Consider the following 19,739-nt stretch of genomic DNA (forward strand, 5'->3'; position numbering starts at 1 on the left):
TTGTCTAAAGTTTATTCTGATGATGGGTCGACTCCATGGTCTTGTCCTGACACACCACCCATTTGGTACACACTTATTTGGCACACCATCTACCCTACCTACCTGGCACCTGACCCTCTACCCAATTATCACACTTAGGTTGTGTGCCCACGCCTGCACACAAAGTGGCCATCTGGCTTTTAAGTTTCTGCACATGGTAGCTGCCTGCTGTGAAAAGGGGGTGACGTTTACCCTCCTCTGACAGTCCTGTACCATGACAGAACTGCCAAAATGGAAGTGCGGCTCTATAATTCTAAGGGAGCTCTGAGCAAATTGTTCTGTCAGTAAAACAGAGTTCACCGCTGTCATAGAAAAGGATTGAAGTGGTAATCCACATGAGATTGGCCACTCTTCATAAAATCTGTCCCAAAGTTTCCAGCTTCTGAAGGATCATATCTGAATTGAAGATGGACATTGACAATACATGGGCTGTTGAGCCAGCTGTGAAGAATTAGCTTAGCTTGTGGGCAGTACACCACACTGTGCTTGTTTCCTGAGTACAGCTCATTTGAAGTACACAAAAAGATGACATTTGCCCTGGTACCAGTGTCATTGTCAGCATATAGTGAATGTTGTTGAATTCTTTTGAGGTATGACACTTGGATGGAGGGAAAGGTTTCAGTTTCTCTGATGATATCTATGTAAAGTGTGAAGTTGACCATATGTACAGTCTGACTGGGGTCTGTAAAAAGTAGGGTTTCTGTTATCTCTTGGTCTTTGTTGACATGATTGTGTGCCATAGATGGAACTTTGGAAGTTTCTTCAGTCTTGTTCCTTGGATGGCTGTTTTTCACATGCTGCTGTAGAGCCTTGTGTTGTACACTGTGTTCCTCCAGGCAATTCAAATTCCTACACATTTGAGACCAATGCCTTCATAGAGAACGTAGCCTGTGCATGTCACAATGTGTCTTGGTGGATGAGAGAAATCTCAACTCAGAAATGATTTGGATACTTCATTGAACATATTGATAATTACAATAGTTGATCCAGAGTCAAGCATTGAGTCACAGAGTCATACAGCATGGAAACCGACCCTTTGATCCAACACATCCCTACCATTCAGGTATTCCAAACGGAACTAGTCCCATTTGTTTGTGTTTGGTCCGTATCCCTGTTAACTTTTCCTATTCCTCTACTTGTCCAAATATCTTTTAAACAATGTAATTGTACCTGCCTCTGTCACTTTCTCTGGCAGCACATTCCATATATGCACCACTCTGCATGAAAAAGTTGTCTCTCCGGTCCCTTCTGAATCTTTCCCCCTCACCTTAAAATTACACCCTCCAGTTGTGAACTCCCCTATCCTAGGGAAAAGACGTTTGCTATTTACGTTATCCATGCCTCTCATGATTTTATTAACCTCATAAGTCACCCCTCAACTTCCTACACACAGTGAAAAGAAATTCCAACCTATCCAATATTTCCTTATAACTCAAACCCTCAAGTCCTGGCAATATCCATGTAAATCTTTTCTGCACACTTTCTACTTTAACAACATTCTTCCAAAAACAGGATGACCAGAATTGTACACAGTATTCCAAAAGTTGCCTCATTAATGCCTTGTAAAGCCATAACATGATGTCCCAACTCTGATACTCAATGCTCTTACCAATGAAAGCTAGCTTGCTAACCACCTTCTTTACCATCCTATCTACCTGTGACGCCACATTCATGAACCTTCACTTCTCGGACCCTCTGGTCAACTAAACTCTGCACGACCCTCCCATTAATTAAGTCCTGTCCTGGTTTGCCTTACCAAGTTGCAACACCTCACATTTATAAAAATTAAACTCCATCTGCCACTTCACAGCCTAATGGCCCATCTGATCATAATTTCTTTGTACTATTAGATAACTTCCTTCACTATCCGCTGGGCGGCATGGTGGCACAGTGGTTAGCACTGCTGCCTTACAGTGCCAAAAACCCAGGTTCAATTCCCGCTTCAGGTGACTGACTGTGTGGCGTTTGCGCATTGTCCCCATGTCTGCGTGGGTTTCCTCCAGGTGCTCCAGTTTCCTCCCACAGTCCAAAAATAGAACATAGAACATAGAACATAGAAGGATACAGCGCAGTACAGGCCCTTCGGCCCTCGATGTTGCGCCGACCGAGTCCTACCTAACCTATACTAGCCCAATAACTTCCAAATGCCTATCCAATGCCCGCTTAAATGAACATAAAGAAGGAGAGTTCACCACTGATACGGGCAGGGCATTCCATGAACTCACAACCCGCTGTGTGAAGAATCTACCCCTAACATCTGTCCTATACCTACCACCTCTTAATTTAAAGCTATGTCCCCTAGTAACACCTGACTCCATTAGCGGTAAAAGGTTCTTAGTATCTACCCTATCTAAACCCCTAATCATCTTATACACTTCTATCAGATCTCCCCTAAACCTTCTCTTCTCCAATGAGAACAGCCCCAAGTGCCTCAGCCTTTCCTCATAAGATTTTCCTACCATTCCAGGCAACATCCTGGTAAACCTCCTCTGCACTCGTTCTAAAGCTTCCACATCCTTCCTATAGTATGGCGACCAAAACTGCACACAATACTCCAGATGAGGCCTCACCAGAGTCTTATACAACTGCAACATGACCTCAGGACTCCAGAACTCAATTCCTCTGCCAATAAAGCCCAGTACACCATATGCCTTCCTCACAGCACTATTTACCTGGGTGGCAACTTTCAGAGATCTGTGTACATAGACACCAAGATCCCTCTGCTCATCCACACTACCAAGTAGCCTACCATTAGCCCAGTAATCCATCATCTTGTTATTCCTACCAAAGTGAACGACTTCGCACTTAGCTACATTGAATTCCATTTGCCACATTTCCGCCCAGCTCTGCAACTTATCTATATCCCGCTGTAACCTACCACTTCCTTCCTCACTATCCACAACTCCACCGACTTTCGTGTCATCCGCAAACTTGCTTACCCAGCTTTCAAGTCCTTCCTCTAGATCATTTATAAAGATAACAAAAAGCAATGGTCCCAAAACAGATCCTTGTGGTACACCGCTAGTAACTGCGCTCCAAGATGAACATAATCCATCAACTACTACCCTCTGTCTCCTTCCAGCCAGCCAATTCCTAATCCAAACCTCTAATGTATCCTCAATGCCATACCTCCGAAGTTTTAGCATTAGCCTACCATGGGGAACCTTATCGAACGCCTTACTAAAATCCATATACACAACATCTACTGCTTTACCCTCATCCACTTCCTTAGTCACCTTCTCAAAGAACTCAATAAGGTTTGTGAGGCACGACCTGCCCTTCACAAAACCATGCTGGCTATCCCTGATCACGTTATTCCTACCCAGATGTTCATAAATCTTATCCCTTACCATTCTCTCTAAGACTTTGCCCACCACTGAAGTCAGACTCACTGGCCTATAGTTACTAGGGCTATCCCTACTCCCTTTCTTGAACAATGGGACCACATTCGCTATCCTCCAGTCCTCTGGTACTGTTCCCGTTGACAATGACGACATAAAAATCCAGGCCAATGGCTCTGCTATCTCCTCCCTAGCTTCCCATAGGATCCTGGGGTAAATGCCATCAGGCCCAGGAGACTTATCTATATTCATCCTTTCCAATATTCCCAAAACCTCTTCCCTGCATATTTCCAGGGCATCCATTCTAATTATTTGTGATTCCATATTCACATCAGCAACAGTGTCCTGTTCCTGAGTGAATACTGATGAAAAGTACTGATTTAATGTCTCTCCAATCTCCTCCGCCTCCACACACAACTTCCCACTACTATCCTTGACTGGACCGATACCTACCCTAGTCATCCTTTTATTCTTGACATACCTATAGAAAGCCTTTGGGTTTTCCCTAATCCTACCAGCTAAAGACTTTTCATGTCCCCTTCTCGCTTCTCTTAGCTCCCTCTTTAGCTCCTTCCTGGCTACCTTATAACTCTCAATCGCCCCTACTGAACCTTCACGCCTCATCTTTACATATGCCGCCTTCTTCCCTTTCACAAGGGACTCCAATTCCTTACTAAACCACGGCTGCCTCACAAGGCCCTTTACACCATGCCTGACTGGTACATACCTATCGAGGACACGCAGTAGCTGCTCCTTGAACAATCCCCACATCTCATTAGTGTTCTTCTCTTGAAGCCTGTTTTTCCAATCCACACAACCTCACTGCATCATAATTTCCCTGCCCCCAGCTATAGCTCTTGCCCTGCGGCGCACGATTATCCCTCTCCATCACTAAAGTAAAAGTCACCGAGTTGTGGTCACTGTCCCCGAAGTGCTCACCTACCTCCAAGTCTAACACCTGGCCTGGTTCATTACCTAGAACCAAATCCAATATAGCCTCCCCTCTTGTTGGCCTGTCGACATATTGTGTCAGGAAACCCTCCTGCACACATTGTACAAACACCGACCCATCTAATGAACTCGAGCTATAGCTCTCCCAGTCAATATCTGGGAAGTTAAAGTCCCCCATAACAACCACCCTGCTACCTTCACTCTTTTCCTGAATCATCCTCGCAATATTATCCTCTACTTCTCTAGGACTATTAGGAGGCCTGTAGAAAACACCTAACAGGGTGACCTCACCTTTCCTATTTCTAACCTCAGCCCAAACTACCTCAGATGGCAAGTCCTCTTCCATCGTCCATTCCACTGCTGTGATACTGTCTTTGACAAGTAATGCCACGCCTCCCCCTTTTTTACCCCCATGTCTGATCCTACTAAAACATTTGAACCCTGGAACGTGCAACAGCCATTCTTGTCCCTGTTCTACCCACGTCTCTGTAATGGCCACAACATCGAAGTCCCAGGTACCAACCCACGCTGCAAGTTCACCTACCTTATTCCTTATACTTCTGGCATTGAAGTATACACACTTCAATCCACCTTTCTGGTTACAGGCACCCTCCTTAGAGATCGCTGCATTATTCCTAACGTCCCTACACTCAAGGTCCTGTACCCTAAAGCTACAGTCCTGGTTCCCATGCCCCCGCGGAGTTAGTTAAACCCTCCCAAAGAGCACTAGCAAACCTCCCCCCAAGGACACTGGTGCCCCTCAGGTTCAGGTGTAGCCCAGGGGTGTGTCACCCTGTTAGGTGTTTTCTACAGGCCTCCTAATAGTCCTAGAGAAGTAGAGGATAATATTGCGAGGATGATTCAGGAAAAGAGTGAAGGTAGCAGGGTGGTTGTTATGGGGGACTTTAACTTCCCAGATATTGACTGGGAGAGCTATAGCTCGAGTTCATTAGATGGGTCGGTGTTTGTACAATGTGTGCAGGAGGGTTTCCTGACACAAAAAGCAGTAGATCCAGCACCAATCTTTGAGCACACCACTGGTCACAGGCCTCCACTCCAAATAACAACCTCCACCACCACCCTCCGTTCTACCATCAAGCCAAATGTGCAGGTTAGGTGAATTGGCCATGCTAAATTGCCCATGGTGTTAGGGGGGGTGGGTCGGTGTGGACTGTTAGTCCAAAGGGCCTGTTTCCACACTGTAAGTAATCTAATCTAAATCACCAATTTTGTTGCCATCCACAAACTTACTAACCATACCTCCTATATTCACATCCAAACCATTTATATAAATGAGAAAAAGCAGTAGATCCAGCACCAATCTTTGAGCACACCACTGGTCACAGGCCTCCACTCCAAATAACAACCTCCACCACCACCCTCCGTTCTACCATCAAGCCAATTTTGTATCCAATTGGCTCTCTCTCCCTGAATCCCATGTGATCTAACCTTAGTCTACCCTACAGGACCTTGTCAACTACCTTGCTAAAGCTCATGTAGACAACGGCCATCACTGCCTCCATCTAACCATTTGATACTCTCTTCAAAAAACTCAGTCAGATTTGCTAGACTCAATCACCCATACACAAAGCTATGTTGACTATCCCTAACCAGTCCTTGACTTTCCAAATGCAAGTAAATCCTATCTCTTAGAATCCCCTCCAACAACTTATTCATCAGGCTCGCCTGGCTTTTCCTTGCAGTCTTTCTTAAACAATGGCAAAAGATTAGCCACCCTCCAGTCTTCTGGCACTTCACCTTTATCTGTCAGCAGTACAAATATCTCAGCAAAGGAGCCCACCATCTCTTCCCTAGCTTCCCACAATGTCCTGTGATACACCTGTTCAGGTCCTGAGTATTTATCTACCTTCGTGTGTTTTAAGATCTCTAACACTTTATTTTCTGTAATCTGAACTCTTTTCAAGACATTACTATTCATTTCCCCAATTTTCCTAGTATCCATATCTTTCTCCATCATAAATACTGAGGTGAAATATACATTTAGTATCTTACTCATGTCCTGTGGCTCCACACATAGAGAGCCTCATTGATCTTTTAAGAAACCCTAATCTCTCCCTGGTAACTCTTTTGCCCTTAATGTAGTTGTAGAATCTCTTAGGATTCTCCTTAATCTTATTTGGCAAAGCTATCTCGTGTCCCCTTTTTACCCTCCTGATTTTCCTAATAACTGTACTCCTATTCTTCCTATACTCCTCCAGGGAATCACTTGATCCCAGCTGTCTATACCTGACATTTGCCTCCTTCTTCTTGACTAGTGCCTCAATTTCTCTGGTCATCCAGTGCTCCCTATACCTTCCAGCCTTGTAGTTGCCCTACTACAATTGCTTTGAGCTTGCACCCTTATCTGAATAAAGCATAACTAGTATTTTGTTTTGGTTTATGCATAAGTGCTTTTATGAAAGATATTATGGATGTGGGGGGAATGATTTGTGCCATAAGCCTTTCAGTTAAGATAACTTCAGTATAATCACAACCATACCTTTGCATTAACATCTGCTTATGAACTGGTCAATCCTTTCACCTGACTATTGTCTGCATGACATGAATTCAAACCTATGTATCCTGAAATTGATTCAAACTTGAAGGTGATGTTCGAAAATCTGAAACATTTTGACATGGTCTTTGCAGTTAACTTTAGAAATACCTGAGAATATTATTGTTCTTAACTCAACCAAAGTGAGCAGTGGTTGACTCCCTTTTGTTCTTTGCTAGTTATCTGCTGATGTAGAGAGGAGAGACTGGTTATTCCTTTAAACAACTAAAGGTTTGACAGAGTATTCATGGATTACCAGTCCATGGTAAGATATTTGTCTTCCACCTTGTGTAGATTTATGTTCTTTAAAAATTAATAGCAAAATTTTATATTGCAGTGTGTTTCTGTTTTCTGTAAGCTTCTCTCTTCTACTCTGTTATTGCAGCTTTAATAGTCACTGCACCTTGAAATGTTCCAGGCGTGTGCCACTTGATGGTAGTCAGGCAAAAAAAGATGTGGTAATGATGTCGCACATGCTTTTTCTTTTATTCTTGTGCATTGTTGGAAAAATAGAATGGCAGTATTGACTGATGTCTGGATAGTGGTTACACCTTTTTGGCATACAAAGCATTCTTTTATGTGTTTTATTTTTGTTCTTTGTTCCAGGATAACTCCCTTAGATTATCCTCCAGTATATTTAAATTGCTTTTTTCGAAAATTGGAATTGATCTCGGCCTCTTATAAACTGCCTAGTTTTTTTCCAAAAGAGAGAGCTAGAGTAGTCACCGTGCTTCTGTACAGTTTTGTAGCTTTTAGTTTATTCCACTTTGATCTTGAGGTAGTTGTAAGCTCAACTCGAAACTTGACATGTGATGAATGACTGTTTGGAAACAAAATTTTAACAGCTGCCACGCTGCTCTCATCTTTTCAGCCTTTAGCATCCACCTAACTAAATATCATGACTAACTTTTAGGTCCACTTACTGCAATTAGTGTGGCCAGCATGATGGTTTTCTATATGTTAGTCTATATAATATATACCCAGAGAATTGGATCTTGTTGAGCCAGATACCTTAAAATTTATTTGCAATTATTATTTACAAGGCAGTAATATCAATGACTTACACACAGTCTGGATGTTGTGCCTAATGGTGTTACTATAGATTGTGTAGCTGACTGATGAAGACACTGGTGAGACCAGATCTGGAGTACTGTGAACGGTTTTGGTTCCCTTTTTAAAAGGAAAGAAGTCCTTTCATTGGAGGTAATTCAGAGAAAGTTCACTAGGATAATCCCTATAATGGAGAGGTTGTCTTATGAGCAACAGCTGAACAGGTTGAGATTCCATTCGACCTGGAGTTCAGAAGAATGAGAGGTGATCTCTATGAAATGTATCGGATTCTTAACGGGTAAATGCTGAGACGATGTTTTCCCTCATTGGAGAGTCTAGAACCAAAGGGCGTACTCTCAGAATAAAGGGGCACGAATTTAAGACTGAGATAAGGAGGAATTTCTTCACATAGAGATGTACAGCATGGAAACAGACCCTTCGGTCCAACCCGTCCATGCCGACCAGATACCCGAACCCAATCTAGTCCCAACTGCCAGCACCCAGCCCATATCCCTCCAAACCCTTCCTATTCATATATCCATCCAGATGCCTTTTAAATGTTGCAATTGTACTAGCCTCCACCACTTCCTCCGGCAGCTCATTCCATACACGTACTACCCTCTGTGTGAAAATGTTGTCCCTTATGTCTCTTTTATGTCTTTCCCCTCTCATCCTAAACCTATGCCCTCGAGTTCTGGACTCCCCCACCCCAGGGAAAAGACTTTGTCTATTCATCCTATCCATGCCCCTCATAATTTTGTAAACCTCTATAAGGTCACCCTTCAGCCTCCGACGCTCCAGGGAAAACAGCCCCAGCCTGTTCAGCCTCTTCTTATAGCTCAAATCCTCCAACCTTGGCAACATTCTTGTAAATCTTTTCTGAACCCTTTCAAGTTTCACAACATCTTTCCAATAGGAAGGAGACCAGAATTGCACACAATATTCCAACAGTGGCCTAACCATTGACCTGTACAGTCACAACATGACCTCCCAACTCCTGTACTGAATACTCTGACCAAGAAAGGAAAGCATACCAAATGCGTTATTCACTATCCTATCTACCTGTGACTCCACTTTCAAGAAGTTATGAACCTGCACTCCATGGTCTCTTTGTTCAGCAACACTCCCTCCATTATGAGTATAAGTCCTGCTAAGATTTGCTTTCCCAAGATGCAGCACCTCGCATTTATCTGAATTAAACTCCATCTGCCACTTCTCAGCCTATGGGCCCATCTGATCAAAATCCTGTTGTAATCTGAGGGAACCTTCTTCGCTGTCCACCACACCTCCAATGTTGGTGTCATCTGCAAACTTACTAACCATACCTCTTATGCTCACATCCAAATCATTTATGTAAATGACAAAAAGTAGAAGACCCAGCATCGATCCTTTGGCACTCCACTGGTCACAGACCTCCAGTCTGAAAAACAACCCTCCACCACCACCCACTGTCTTCTACGTTTGAGCCAGTTCCGTATCTAAATGGCTGGTTCACCCTGTCTTCCATGAGATCTAACCTTGCTAACCAGCCTCCCATGGTGAACCTTGTCGAACGCCTTGCTGAAGTCCATATAGACCATATCTACTGCGCTGCCCTCATCAATCCGCTTTGTTACTTCTTCAAAAAACTCTATCAAGTTTATGAGATATGATTTCCCACACACGAAGCTACGTTGACTTGAGCATGTTTGGAATTCTTTGCCATCAAGAGAGGTGGCAGCAGAGTCCTATGTATATCAAATGCTAAGATAGTTAGATTCTTGATCAGTGGGGTGGTGGGGGAGGGGGGGTGGAAATCAAGGATACAGGGAAATGGCAGGAAGGTGGATGTGAGGACTGTTGAATCAGCCATGACCCTATAGAATGGCAGAGGTGACAAATAGTCTACCGCTGTTCCTATTCCTTATGGTCTAATCGCATTACTGGGTGATTACAGGCAAAGTGAGTGCCTTTACAACAGAACAACACATGTGGTTGTGATGTCACGTGACAGGCTTAAAAGAGTAGGTATTTCTAGACTGGAATATACTCAATAAGACAGCTCTATCATAGTTCAATACTGGCTTCACAGCAGAAATAATTACTTCAGAAATTATTGGCCACTCTTTTAACTGTGGGACAGCTTGCTGTTAGCTGGTTGGCAACTTTTATTTCTGTTTTACCTTTAACATACCAAAACTTGTCAAGCTGCATCTTGGGAAATTCTCAGACAAAATCTGATACTGAACCATACAGTAAAGTCCTGGAACAAGTGACCAAAACACTCGCTCAAAGAAAGTGCTTTCAAGGAGCTTCTCAAAATTAAGAGGTGTGCTGTGAGAATTCCAGTGTTTAGAATCTTGACAGCATGGCTATAAAGGGAAGATTAGTGAAAATTAGGACTAGCTAAATAGTTGGACTTGGAGAACATCAATATCCCAGAGATTTGTGGGTTTGGAGAAGATGGAGACAAATGGAGAGAGCCAAGACCATGGAGGTTTTGGAGAAAAAAAAGGATGAGTAATTTAAAATGGAGGTATTGCCAAACTGAGACCCAATAAACATCATGCGCACAGAGGTAATGGGTGAATAGGATTTGGTGCAAGCTAGGAAATGTGCAGCAGATTTCAGGATGAGTTAACTTTTAAAGGCAGTGCAAGGTTAGAGTTAAAAGTTGAATTAAATTAGCTTTCTTGTCACAGGTATTCACCTGAGTACAGTTAAAAGTTTGTAAGTTGCCAACCACAGCACCATCTTAGGTACAAAGGTACCTAAGTACAGATTCTTGAACACAAGCTCTTAGCGAAGACAAAGTACAACAGCAACAGATGGCACTACAAGTCAGGGATTTCTTCCCCAGCAGTTATGTTCACACAAAGAATGGAAAGTAACTGGTGACTTCTGGAGAGTCAAGCACCAAGGAAGGTTCGCGGAGGAAGTTTCTGGAAGGTTCTCACAGATGGAAAGTGAAGGTAGTCAGGACCAGGAGAGCCGCATTGTTCTCAGTCAGACCTGCATTCCCTCATCTTCCTGACCCCACAATGTTTGAGGCCTGCTTGACAACAGCCAGTGCTCTTTGATTTGTCAAGACAAGTTCAACTGTACAGAGAACCTGATGGTGTTCTTGGACCCAATTCCCATTTTTACAGAAGGATGCCACTAGCATTAAGGGCAGTTCAGAAATCTGAACCGACATTTCTCAGACAACTTTCTCAAGGGTAGAAGCTTCATTTGGCCACCCACCAAGTTCTCACCAGGTGGTTAGGATTAAAATTGCTCCATCATATTTTGTTACTAGTAAGCTTTAAATGTAACATTATTTACTATTTTCAAATGATTGATTGCCCGCTATCTCCAAATCTCTGTACACTTCAAGGCCTTGGCAAAAGGAATGAGAATCTGGACAATGTTCTGACATTGTTTCTTCTTCATAATATAAATGTTGGCAAGGTCGGGTTGGTTTATTTTATGATTTACATTTTGCACTTTTGTTCTGTTTTCTGTCAGAGATTTATCAGGTGTTCTACTGTGACCTTTTAGTCATGAAGTCAGATGAATTGCTTACTCGCTAAAAATAATTCCCAGCACTTTAAAATCATATTTTCACAATCCAAAGAGAAACTTTGTGCTTTTTCCCTTCACTCATGGGATGTGGGTGTCATTTGCTCAGTCACTATTTTTTGCCCATCCCCAATTGCCCTTGAGAAGGTGGTGTTGAGTTACTTTCTTGAACAGCTGCAGTCCATGGAGCTAAGGTATGCCACAGCATTGCTGGGATGTGCGTTCCAGGACCTTGCCCCAGTAACACTGAAGGAGTAGTGATGTGATCTCAAGTCAGGTTGCTGTGAGGTTTGAAGGAGACCTTGCAGGTTCAAGTGATGCTCCCATGTGACTGTTGCCCTTATCCTTACAAGGTCATAGGTTTGGAAGTGAGTTCCCTACAGAGTGGTTTTAGACGGAATGTTAAACAGGAGCTCATTTGGTACGGAGTAAATGATAAAATTCTGCACTATACATCACAAATCCCTTTCTTTTGGTTTCCTTGCTTGCTAGTGAGAGGGCACAAAGTAACGCCAAACATGACAAAGATGAAATCATTTAAAATTCTTCATTTTAACAGAATGTACATTCATAGGAGCATTTCAAATTGTGAAAAAGCAAGCTACTTTGTTAACCTAACAGCACTTTTAATTTCCACCAACAGGATGCTGCGATCAATCCAAAAAGACATTTGCCCTCCTATACAAAATGAGTAATGTGATATATGAGTTTCAGTGGCAGTGTGATGCTGAGCAAGGATAGAGCCCCTACCCCCCTCCATCCTCACCTTCCAATCCACAAACCTCCGTATTCATCGCATCATCCTCCGCCATTTCTGCCACCTGCAAATGGATCCCATCACCAAAGGTATATTCCCCCCAGCCCTATCCATGTTCCGTAAAGACCATTGTCTCCGTGACTCTTCTTGTCAGGTCCATGCTCCCACCCAACCCACCCTCCCCTCCCAGCACTTTCCCCTGCCACCACAGGAATTGCAAAGCCTGTGCCCACACCTCCCCCCTCACCTCCATCCAAGGCCCCAAAGGAGTCTTCCACATCCATCAGAGTTTTGCCTGCACTTCCACCATGTCATTTACTGTATCGATTGCTCCTGATGCAGTCTCCTCTCCCTGAGGAGACAGGACACCTACTTGCAGCACACTTCAAAGAACATCTCCAGGACAGCTCCGCACCAACAAACCCCACCACTCCGTGGCTGAACACTTCAACTCCCCCTCCCACTCCACCAAGGACATGCAGGTCCTGGGCCTCCTCCATTGCCACACCCTAACCACACAACACCTAGAAGACGAATGCCTCATCTTCCACCTTGGGACCCTCCATCCTCACAGCATCAATGTGGACTTCACCGGTTTCCTCATTTCCCCTCCACCCACCTTATCCCTGTTCCAACCTTCCAACTCAGCACCACCCTCATGACCTTTCCTACCTGTCCATCTTCCTTCCCACCAATCTGCTCCACCCTCCTTTCCAACTTATCACTTTTACCCCCATCTCTGTCTACCTATCACACTCTCAGCTACCTTCTCCCCAGCCCCATCCCCCTCCTATTTATCTCTGCACCCCCCTCTGCCTACAAGCCTCATTCCTTGCCCGAAACGTCGATTCTCCTGCTCCTCGGATGCTGCCTGACCTGCTGTGCTTTTCCAGCACCACACCCTTGACTCTAATCTCCAGCATCTGCAGCCCTCACTTTCTCCCTGCTGGGTATATCAGCCATTTGGGTCAGTAACCAGTGGAGAACACTTCATACTGACAATTCGCTGTGGGTGTTGTGCCAATCATTTTTAACCAATATGCTTGCAAGCCACAGAATACCATGTTCTACAGTAATCCAGAGAATTTAAACCAATGTAAAATTATCAATTGTTCTTGCAGTGTCAAGCATTCATGAAGCCAAATGTATTAACACGCAGGACTCTGTTTAATGTGAGCTAAAGGAACTTGTACATACATTGCACTTTTTTTCATCACAGAGAAAATGGATCATGGAGACTCCCAATCTCTACATTGCCATCATTCCTATGGCAACACACTGACCAACCAGAATCCATCTGCCCGGTCTGAGAACTGAGATTGACAGTTAACTGTTCCCGCTGTATCTTCATGATGTACCAACCAAAATGCATACTCTTGTTCTGCTGTATAAAGTAGTCTCCCATTGTTCACGTCTGTTTCTTGCTTCCTAATCCTGAGACGAAAAGCTTCTTCTTTATGTCTCCTTACAGCTCTGTCAAAATTATATATTATGATGTTATTTTTATTTGTAAAACTTGAGTTAAATGATGAGACATTGAAAAATAGGCAGCTTTGTAGCTTGTTTGTATCGCTTCACAATGTTATTTCGACTGACATTGATGTCTGGCTATCAGCCCTGTCTCAGTGGGCAGCACCATTGCCATGAGTCAGAACTTGAGAGTTCAAGCCATATTCCAAAGGTTGAACACAGAATGTAGGCTGGCACTCCAATACAACACACAGATGTGCCGCACTGTCAGATGTGCCATTGTTTCAGATGAAAGATAAAACTGAGGCCGTCTCTGGTGAGCGTGAATAAACCATTTGAAACTATTTTGAAGAAACTTTCCCTGATGCTGTGGCTCATATTTAGTTATTGACTGATACAAAACAACAAGGTGGCATGGTGGCTCAGTGGTTAGCACTGCTGCCTCATTGTGCCAGGGACTCAAGTTTGGTTCCACCCTCGGGCAACTGTCTGTGTGGAGTTTGCATTTCCTCCCAGTGTCTGCATGGGTTTCCTCCTGGTGTTCTGGTTTCATCCCACTGCCTTTAGATTTGCGGGTTAGGTGGATTGGCCATATTAAATTGTCCGTGGCATCCAGGGTCAGGCAGGCTAGCTGGGATTAGCCTTGTGAAATGCAGGGTTACAGGGATAGGCTGGTGGGTCTGAGGGGGATGCTCTTCAGAGGGTCAGTATAGACCTGGTAGGCTGAATGGTCTGCTTCCACACTGTAGGGATTCTATTAACAGTAGACCATTATCACCTTGGTGTTTATGGGAGATGACTGTACACAAAATGGCTATTTCCATGACTTTCCTTATGGTGACGACACTTCAATAAGTATGCGTTTGGCTGTAAAACACTGCAATATCCAGAGGTTGTGAAAGGTGCTATAAAAATGCAACTATTCCTTTCCTTCTTTAAGCTAGTTTGACTTTTCTTCATTCTTTGGAATGTAGATGTTGCTGAGAACGCCACCATTTGTTGGTCACCCATCCTTGAATTGTGAGGGCTGCTAGGCTATTTCAGAGGGCATTTAAGAGTCAACTACATTGCTGTGAGTCTGGAGTCATAAGTATTCCAGGCCATGTAAGGATTGCACATTTCCTTCCATAAAAGGACATTAATGAACCAGATGTGATTTTTAAACAATCAATTCTTTCGTAACCACAACTGAGATTTGTTTTCCATTCTAGATTTTATCAGTTAAATTTAAATTTCACCAGCTGCCATGGTGAGATTTGAACTTGTGAGAATTAGGTGGGGATCACTGGATTATGAGTTACAAGAACATTAGAACTAGAAGCAGGGGTAGGCCATCTGGCCCATCGAGCCTACTCCACCATCCAATAAGATCATGGTTGATCTTTCCATGGACTCAACTCCACCAATTCACTATAACCCTTAATTCCTTTACTGGTCAAAACCTATTTATCTTTGCCCAAAAAAGATTCAATGAGGTATCCTCAACTGTTTCACTGGGCAGGGAATTCCACAGATTCACAAACCTTTAATAGAACATAGAACAGTACAGCACAGTGCAGGACCTTCGGCCCACGATGTTGTGTCAAGCATTTACCTTAATCTAAGATTAACCTAATTTACTGCCATCCGTGTGCTTGTTGAGGGTGAAGAAGTTCCTCCTGAACTCAGTCCTAAATCTGCTCACCCTTATTTTGAAGCTATGACCCGAAGTTCTAATTTCGCCTGCCAGTGGAAACAGCCTCCCTACTTCTATCTTATCGATTCCCTTCGTCATTTTATGTATTTCTATAAAATCCCCCCTCATTCTTCTACATTCCAAGGAGTATAGTCCCAGTCTACTCAATCCCCCCTCATAAGTCAACCTTCTCAACAGGAACAACACCAATGCACTGCAATCTCCTATGCATATTATTAGAAATACCGACATTGTTAGTGTCATAACTGGTATAACTTAAAGTACTGACCACAGTGTTGCACTATTGAATTGTTTGTTATATTCCTTGCTGAAGTGCACCAGAAAGAAAATACAAGTTTGTTTTAAAAATATGTCTATTGGCTCACGTAGAAATGTAAAGAAAAGAATTAGACTGGTAATCACCTACCTGTTTAATCTATACTTTTGCTTTGTCTCTCTCTCGAAAGGAGAAAAGGCGGAGGCAGACGGAAATAGAAGACAAAAGACACCAACTCGAAGATAAAATACTTCAGCTGCAGCACCATAAGGTAGGAAGACTGATAGCAAAGCACAGCATAAATGTGTCACAACCTCAATGCAATCATATTCATTCATTGCACCTATGGCTAATTATTTTGTACCATTAAACACTGGCAAAGTCCTCCATCCAGATGACATTATAAATGTTTGTTTGAGTTGTTGCGTTACTTGCAATGTTGAATATTTTCATGGTGAGGAGGTGGGAAGGTGAGATTTATTTGATGTTTGAGTGTTGGAACTGGCAGTCTTCCAAAAAAAAGGAACTTCTTTTTAACCTTACGTTAATATTTCTTCTTGCTGTAATGAGCGTGGAAATTAGGTCTTTCCCACTAAGCCTTGTCAATATGCTCAGCACTACTAACTGCTCAGTTCTGTATAGCAGTGACCTTTCTGTATCACTATGTAGACACCTGTGCACCCCTAATCCTGAACATTTTATGCATCACCGATCACTCCACCATTTCGGGCTGTGCCTTCAGCTGCCTAACCGTAAACTGCAAAAATTCCTTCCCTCAACCACTCTGCCTCTCCAAACATTGTCTCCTCTTTCAAGTAATCCTTTAAAACTGACCTTCCACCAAGACTTTTGTCACTTGCCCTGCCAAAATGGAACTGGGATAACATTGCCTCATTTCACTTGGGCCTTATCTTCAACACCCAAGGAGAGAGGGTGAGTTAGTCTATCATGGCTACAGAGACCAAGAAAAAGCAGAGGTTCTATTTTTAAGTTGATAAAGATGATCTAGTTTAGTACATCATGATTCCAAATCAGCCATAATCTCACTGAACAGCAGTGGAGGCATGAGGCCCACGTGACCTCCTGCTCCTGTTTCTCCTGTTCTTCATTCTTAACTGGTTCCACATGGCACTTTTTAACAGAAGTTATACTTTATAGGCCACAGGAGAAGAACGTGACTGCCAAACAAATATGTTACAAAAAATGAGCACTACTGCAAAATATGGATTTAATTCAAGTCCAACAAACATGGTAATAAATTTGTTAACTGGAAAGCGTTTGCATGTCAACTGTGGGTTGTGGCAGTGATTTTTAATCAATGGTCCATCGACTGTCAACAGGGTCCATTCCACTATAAAAGGAGTTTTGGTCCAGTGAAAGGCCTGATCAAGTCAGAACAGATCACAGGAGCCACTGAAAGCTGTTGCTGTCAACCTCAGTGATGTCAAGTCTTAACTGAGAAATTCCTTGTGAAATTTGCTAAATTCAGGTGGTGGAGAGTTTTGTTTGTTACACACGCCAGCTGCCAACAAAGTGTTTCCTTCAATACAATTTCCACTACTTACCGCTGCTGTGTCAGGCAATTCACGTGGATGGGTTTCACCTTCCATTCCAATCCACATCTGTAACCATTAGCTCTGAAGCACTGTATGTTCATATACTGAAACATCCTCTTATAAAGTGCAAATTTGTAAAAGATATTAGGGTTAGAATTAGAATTCCCACAATGTGAAAACAGGCCTTTTGGCCCAGCAAGTGCACACCGACCCTCCAAAGAGTATCCCACCCAGACCCATTCCCCTACATTTCCCCCTGACTACTCCTCCCTGACATTTCCACCTAACCTACTCCTCCCTGAACACTATGGGCAATTTAGCATGGCCAATTCACCTAAACTGCACATCTTTGGACTGTGTGAGGAAACTGGAGCACTTGGAGCAAACCCACGCATACATTGGGCGAATGTGCAAACTCCACACAGACAGTTGCCCGAGGCTGGAATCAAGCCTAGATCCCTGGCGCTGTGAGGCAGCAGTGCTAACCATTGAGCCACCGTGCTCCCCCAAAACATTAATTGACATGTGCAGGCAGCAGCTGTTTAGGACCCTTGATGCTGAAGTCAGTTGATATCAGCTGAGGTTAGTGATTAGACAGGCATAGAAACTGAAATACATTTATTATTCCTTAATCGTTGTTTCAAATGTAATGTTGAGTAATCAGGGAGACCACAGAAGGACTTGGGCAGGCTAGGAGAGTGGGACAAAGAAGTGGCAAATACAAAACAATGTGGATAAGTGTGAGGGTAATGAACTTTGGGAGGAAAAGTAGAGGGGAAGACTACTTTCTAAATGGGGAAAGGCTTTGGAAATCTGAAGCACAAAGGGACTTGGGTGTTCTAGTTCCGTATTTTCTTATGATTAACATGCAGGTTCAGTTGGCAGTTAGAAAGGCAAATGCAATGTTAGCATTCATTTCAAAAGGGCTAGAATACAAGACCAAGGATGTACTGTTGAGGCTGTATAAGGCAGTGTTCAGACAACATTGGGATATTGTGAGTAGTTTTCAGCCCCTTATCTCAGGAATGATGTGCTGGTATTGGAAGGGGCCTGGAGGACATTCTCAAGAACGATTCCACAGATGAAGGGCTTGTTTTATGAGGAGAGGTTGAGGGTTCTGGATCTATACTCGATTGGAGTTTAGAAGGATGAGGGAGATCTGATTCAAACTTACTGAATACTGAGAGGCCTGGATAGAGTGGATGTAAAGGAGATGTTTCCAACAGTAGGAGAGACTAAGACCCAAGGGCACAGCCTCAGAATGAAGGGATTACCCTGTAGAACTGAGGTGAGGAGGAATTTCTCCCCCTCAGCCCCTGCCCCCGATCACACACTTGGCCACAGCTCTACAGTTGTGACCTCAAAGCTGTGCTCATTTTCGAATGCAGAAACGCAAGTCTTGTAAGGCTATCTCAGGATGAATCACCCCTCCCTCTCTCATACACATTTCCTCCTACTTCAAACAGCAGGGTACAGCCCCTTCTCTGTTCAACATCTTCCTATTGGCCCTCCAACCCTGAAAGTTCCCCTGCCTTCCTTAATGGGGTGGTGAGAGTGCCCTCTAGCCTCTAAGGTAGGCAAAATGGAAGCCATGTGTCTGCGCCTGGCACAGCATGAGATAAGGATCCTCTATTGATCCAGGTATTGGAATCCTAACCCTGAACACAAAATTTTGTCCTCTATTTTCATCTTTTAGGACATTTCAATAAAGTAAAAGGTGCTGCATGAATGTGAGTTGTTGTTTGGTTATTCCTGAAAACATTTTGACCTGAGTAATAAATATTAAACAATCTAATTGTCAATACAAAGCTACACTGTTAATCGGCACTAATGGGTGCACTCTCCATGGCAATGCCCCTAGCAATCAGAGTCCACTTACCAACCAAAAATACTACATGCGATTCCCCTTTGTATTTCTTGCAAATTTTCCTGATGATTGAAAAGTTTCAACGATTACTTTCAGTAATATTCAAGCCACTTCTGCAATGAGCGGAGGGTAATGTTTGCACTATCAATGTGGCGGAGAACTTTTATTCACTGTAAGAAAACTAAAGGAGCTGGATTAATTAGGATATCTGGTTGGCATGGACAATTTGGACTGAAGGGTCTGTTTCCATGCTGTACAGCTCTATAACTCTAAAATGAGGCACGTGAGATTAACTAAAAATGTTTGCAGATGTGTAGCCTGCTAAAGCATCTACCCTGCAGATTGGCTTTGTAATTGATGTTTTTATTTTACCCACTTCTGCGCAGAAACTCCCAGATATGGAAACATTGCTTGTTACTGTATCAGTGGCTGAGCAGTGGATAAATCCACAGAACCATTCAGATAGATTCCACGTCCCATTCAAACAGCTGAAACCAAGCTCTGATCAAGAACTTCAAGTCCCTGAATGATTGAATTTTTTTAGAATTACACCAATGTTCATTTGCGCAAACCCTCTGTTATTGCATTAGAATATCACACATCTTTCACAAGGAAGTCACCAGACAAAATTTAACACTGAACATAATGAGGAGGTATTAGGA

The 19,739-nt window shown here is 43.2% G+C and overlaps 1 protein-coding gene across 2 annotated transcripts in view; it reads left to right on the plus strand.

The window, feature by feature from the left end:
* Window positions 1-19,739, plus strand: part of palm2akap2 (PALM2 and AKAP2 fusion) — a 193,863-nt gene that overhangs the window by 24,742 nt on the left and 149,382 nt on the right. For both annotated transcript variants that reach the window (XM_060839270.1, XM_060839278.1), the window contains exon 2: window positions 15,845-15,925. In XM_060839270.1, the coding sequence (XP_060695253.1) occupies window positions 15,845-15,925 (81 nt within the window). The remainder of the gene's footprint in view (window positions 1-15,844; window positions 15,926-19,739) is intronic.

Source organism: Hemiscyllium ocellatum, chromosome 2 (genome assembly GCF_020745735.1).
Source record: "Hemiscyllium ocellatum isolate sHemOce1 chromosome 2, sHemOce1.pat.X.cur, whole genome shotgun sequence".
In the NCBI taxonomy this organism is placed as follows: Eukaryota; Metazoa; Chordata; class Chondrichthyes; order Orectolobiformes; family Hemiscylliidae; genus Hemiscyllium; species Hemiscyllium ocellatum.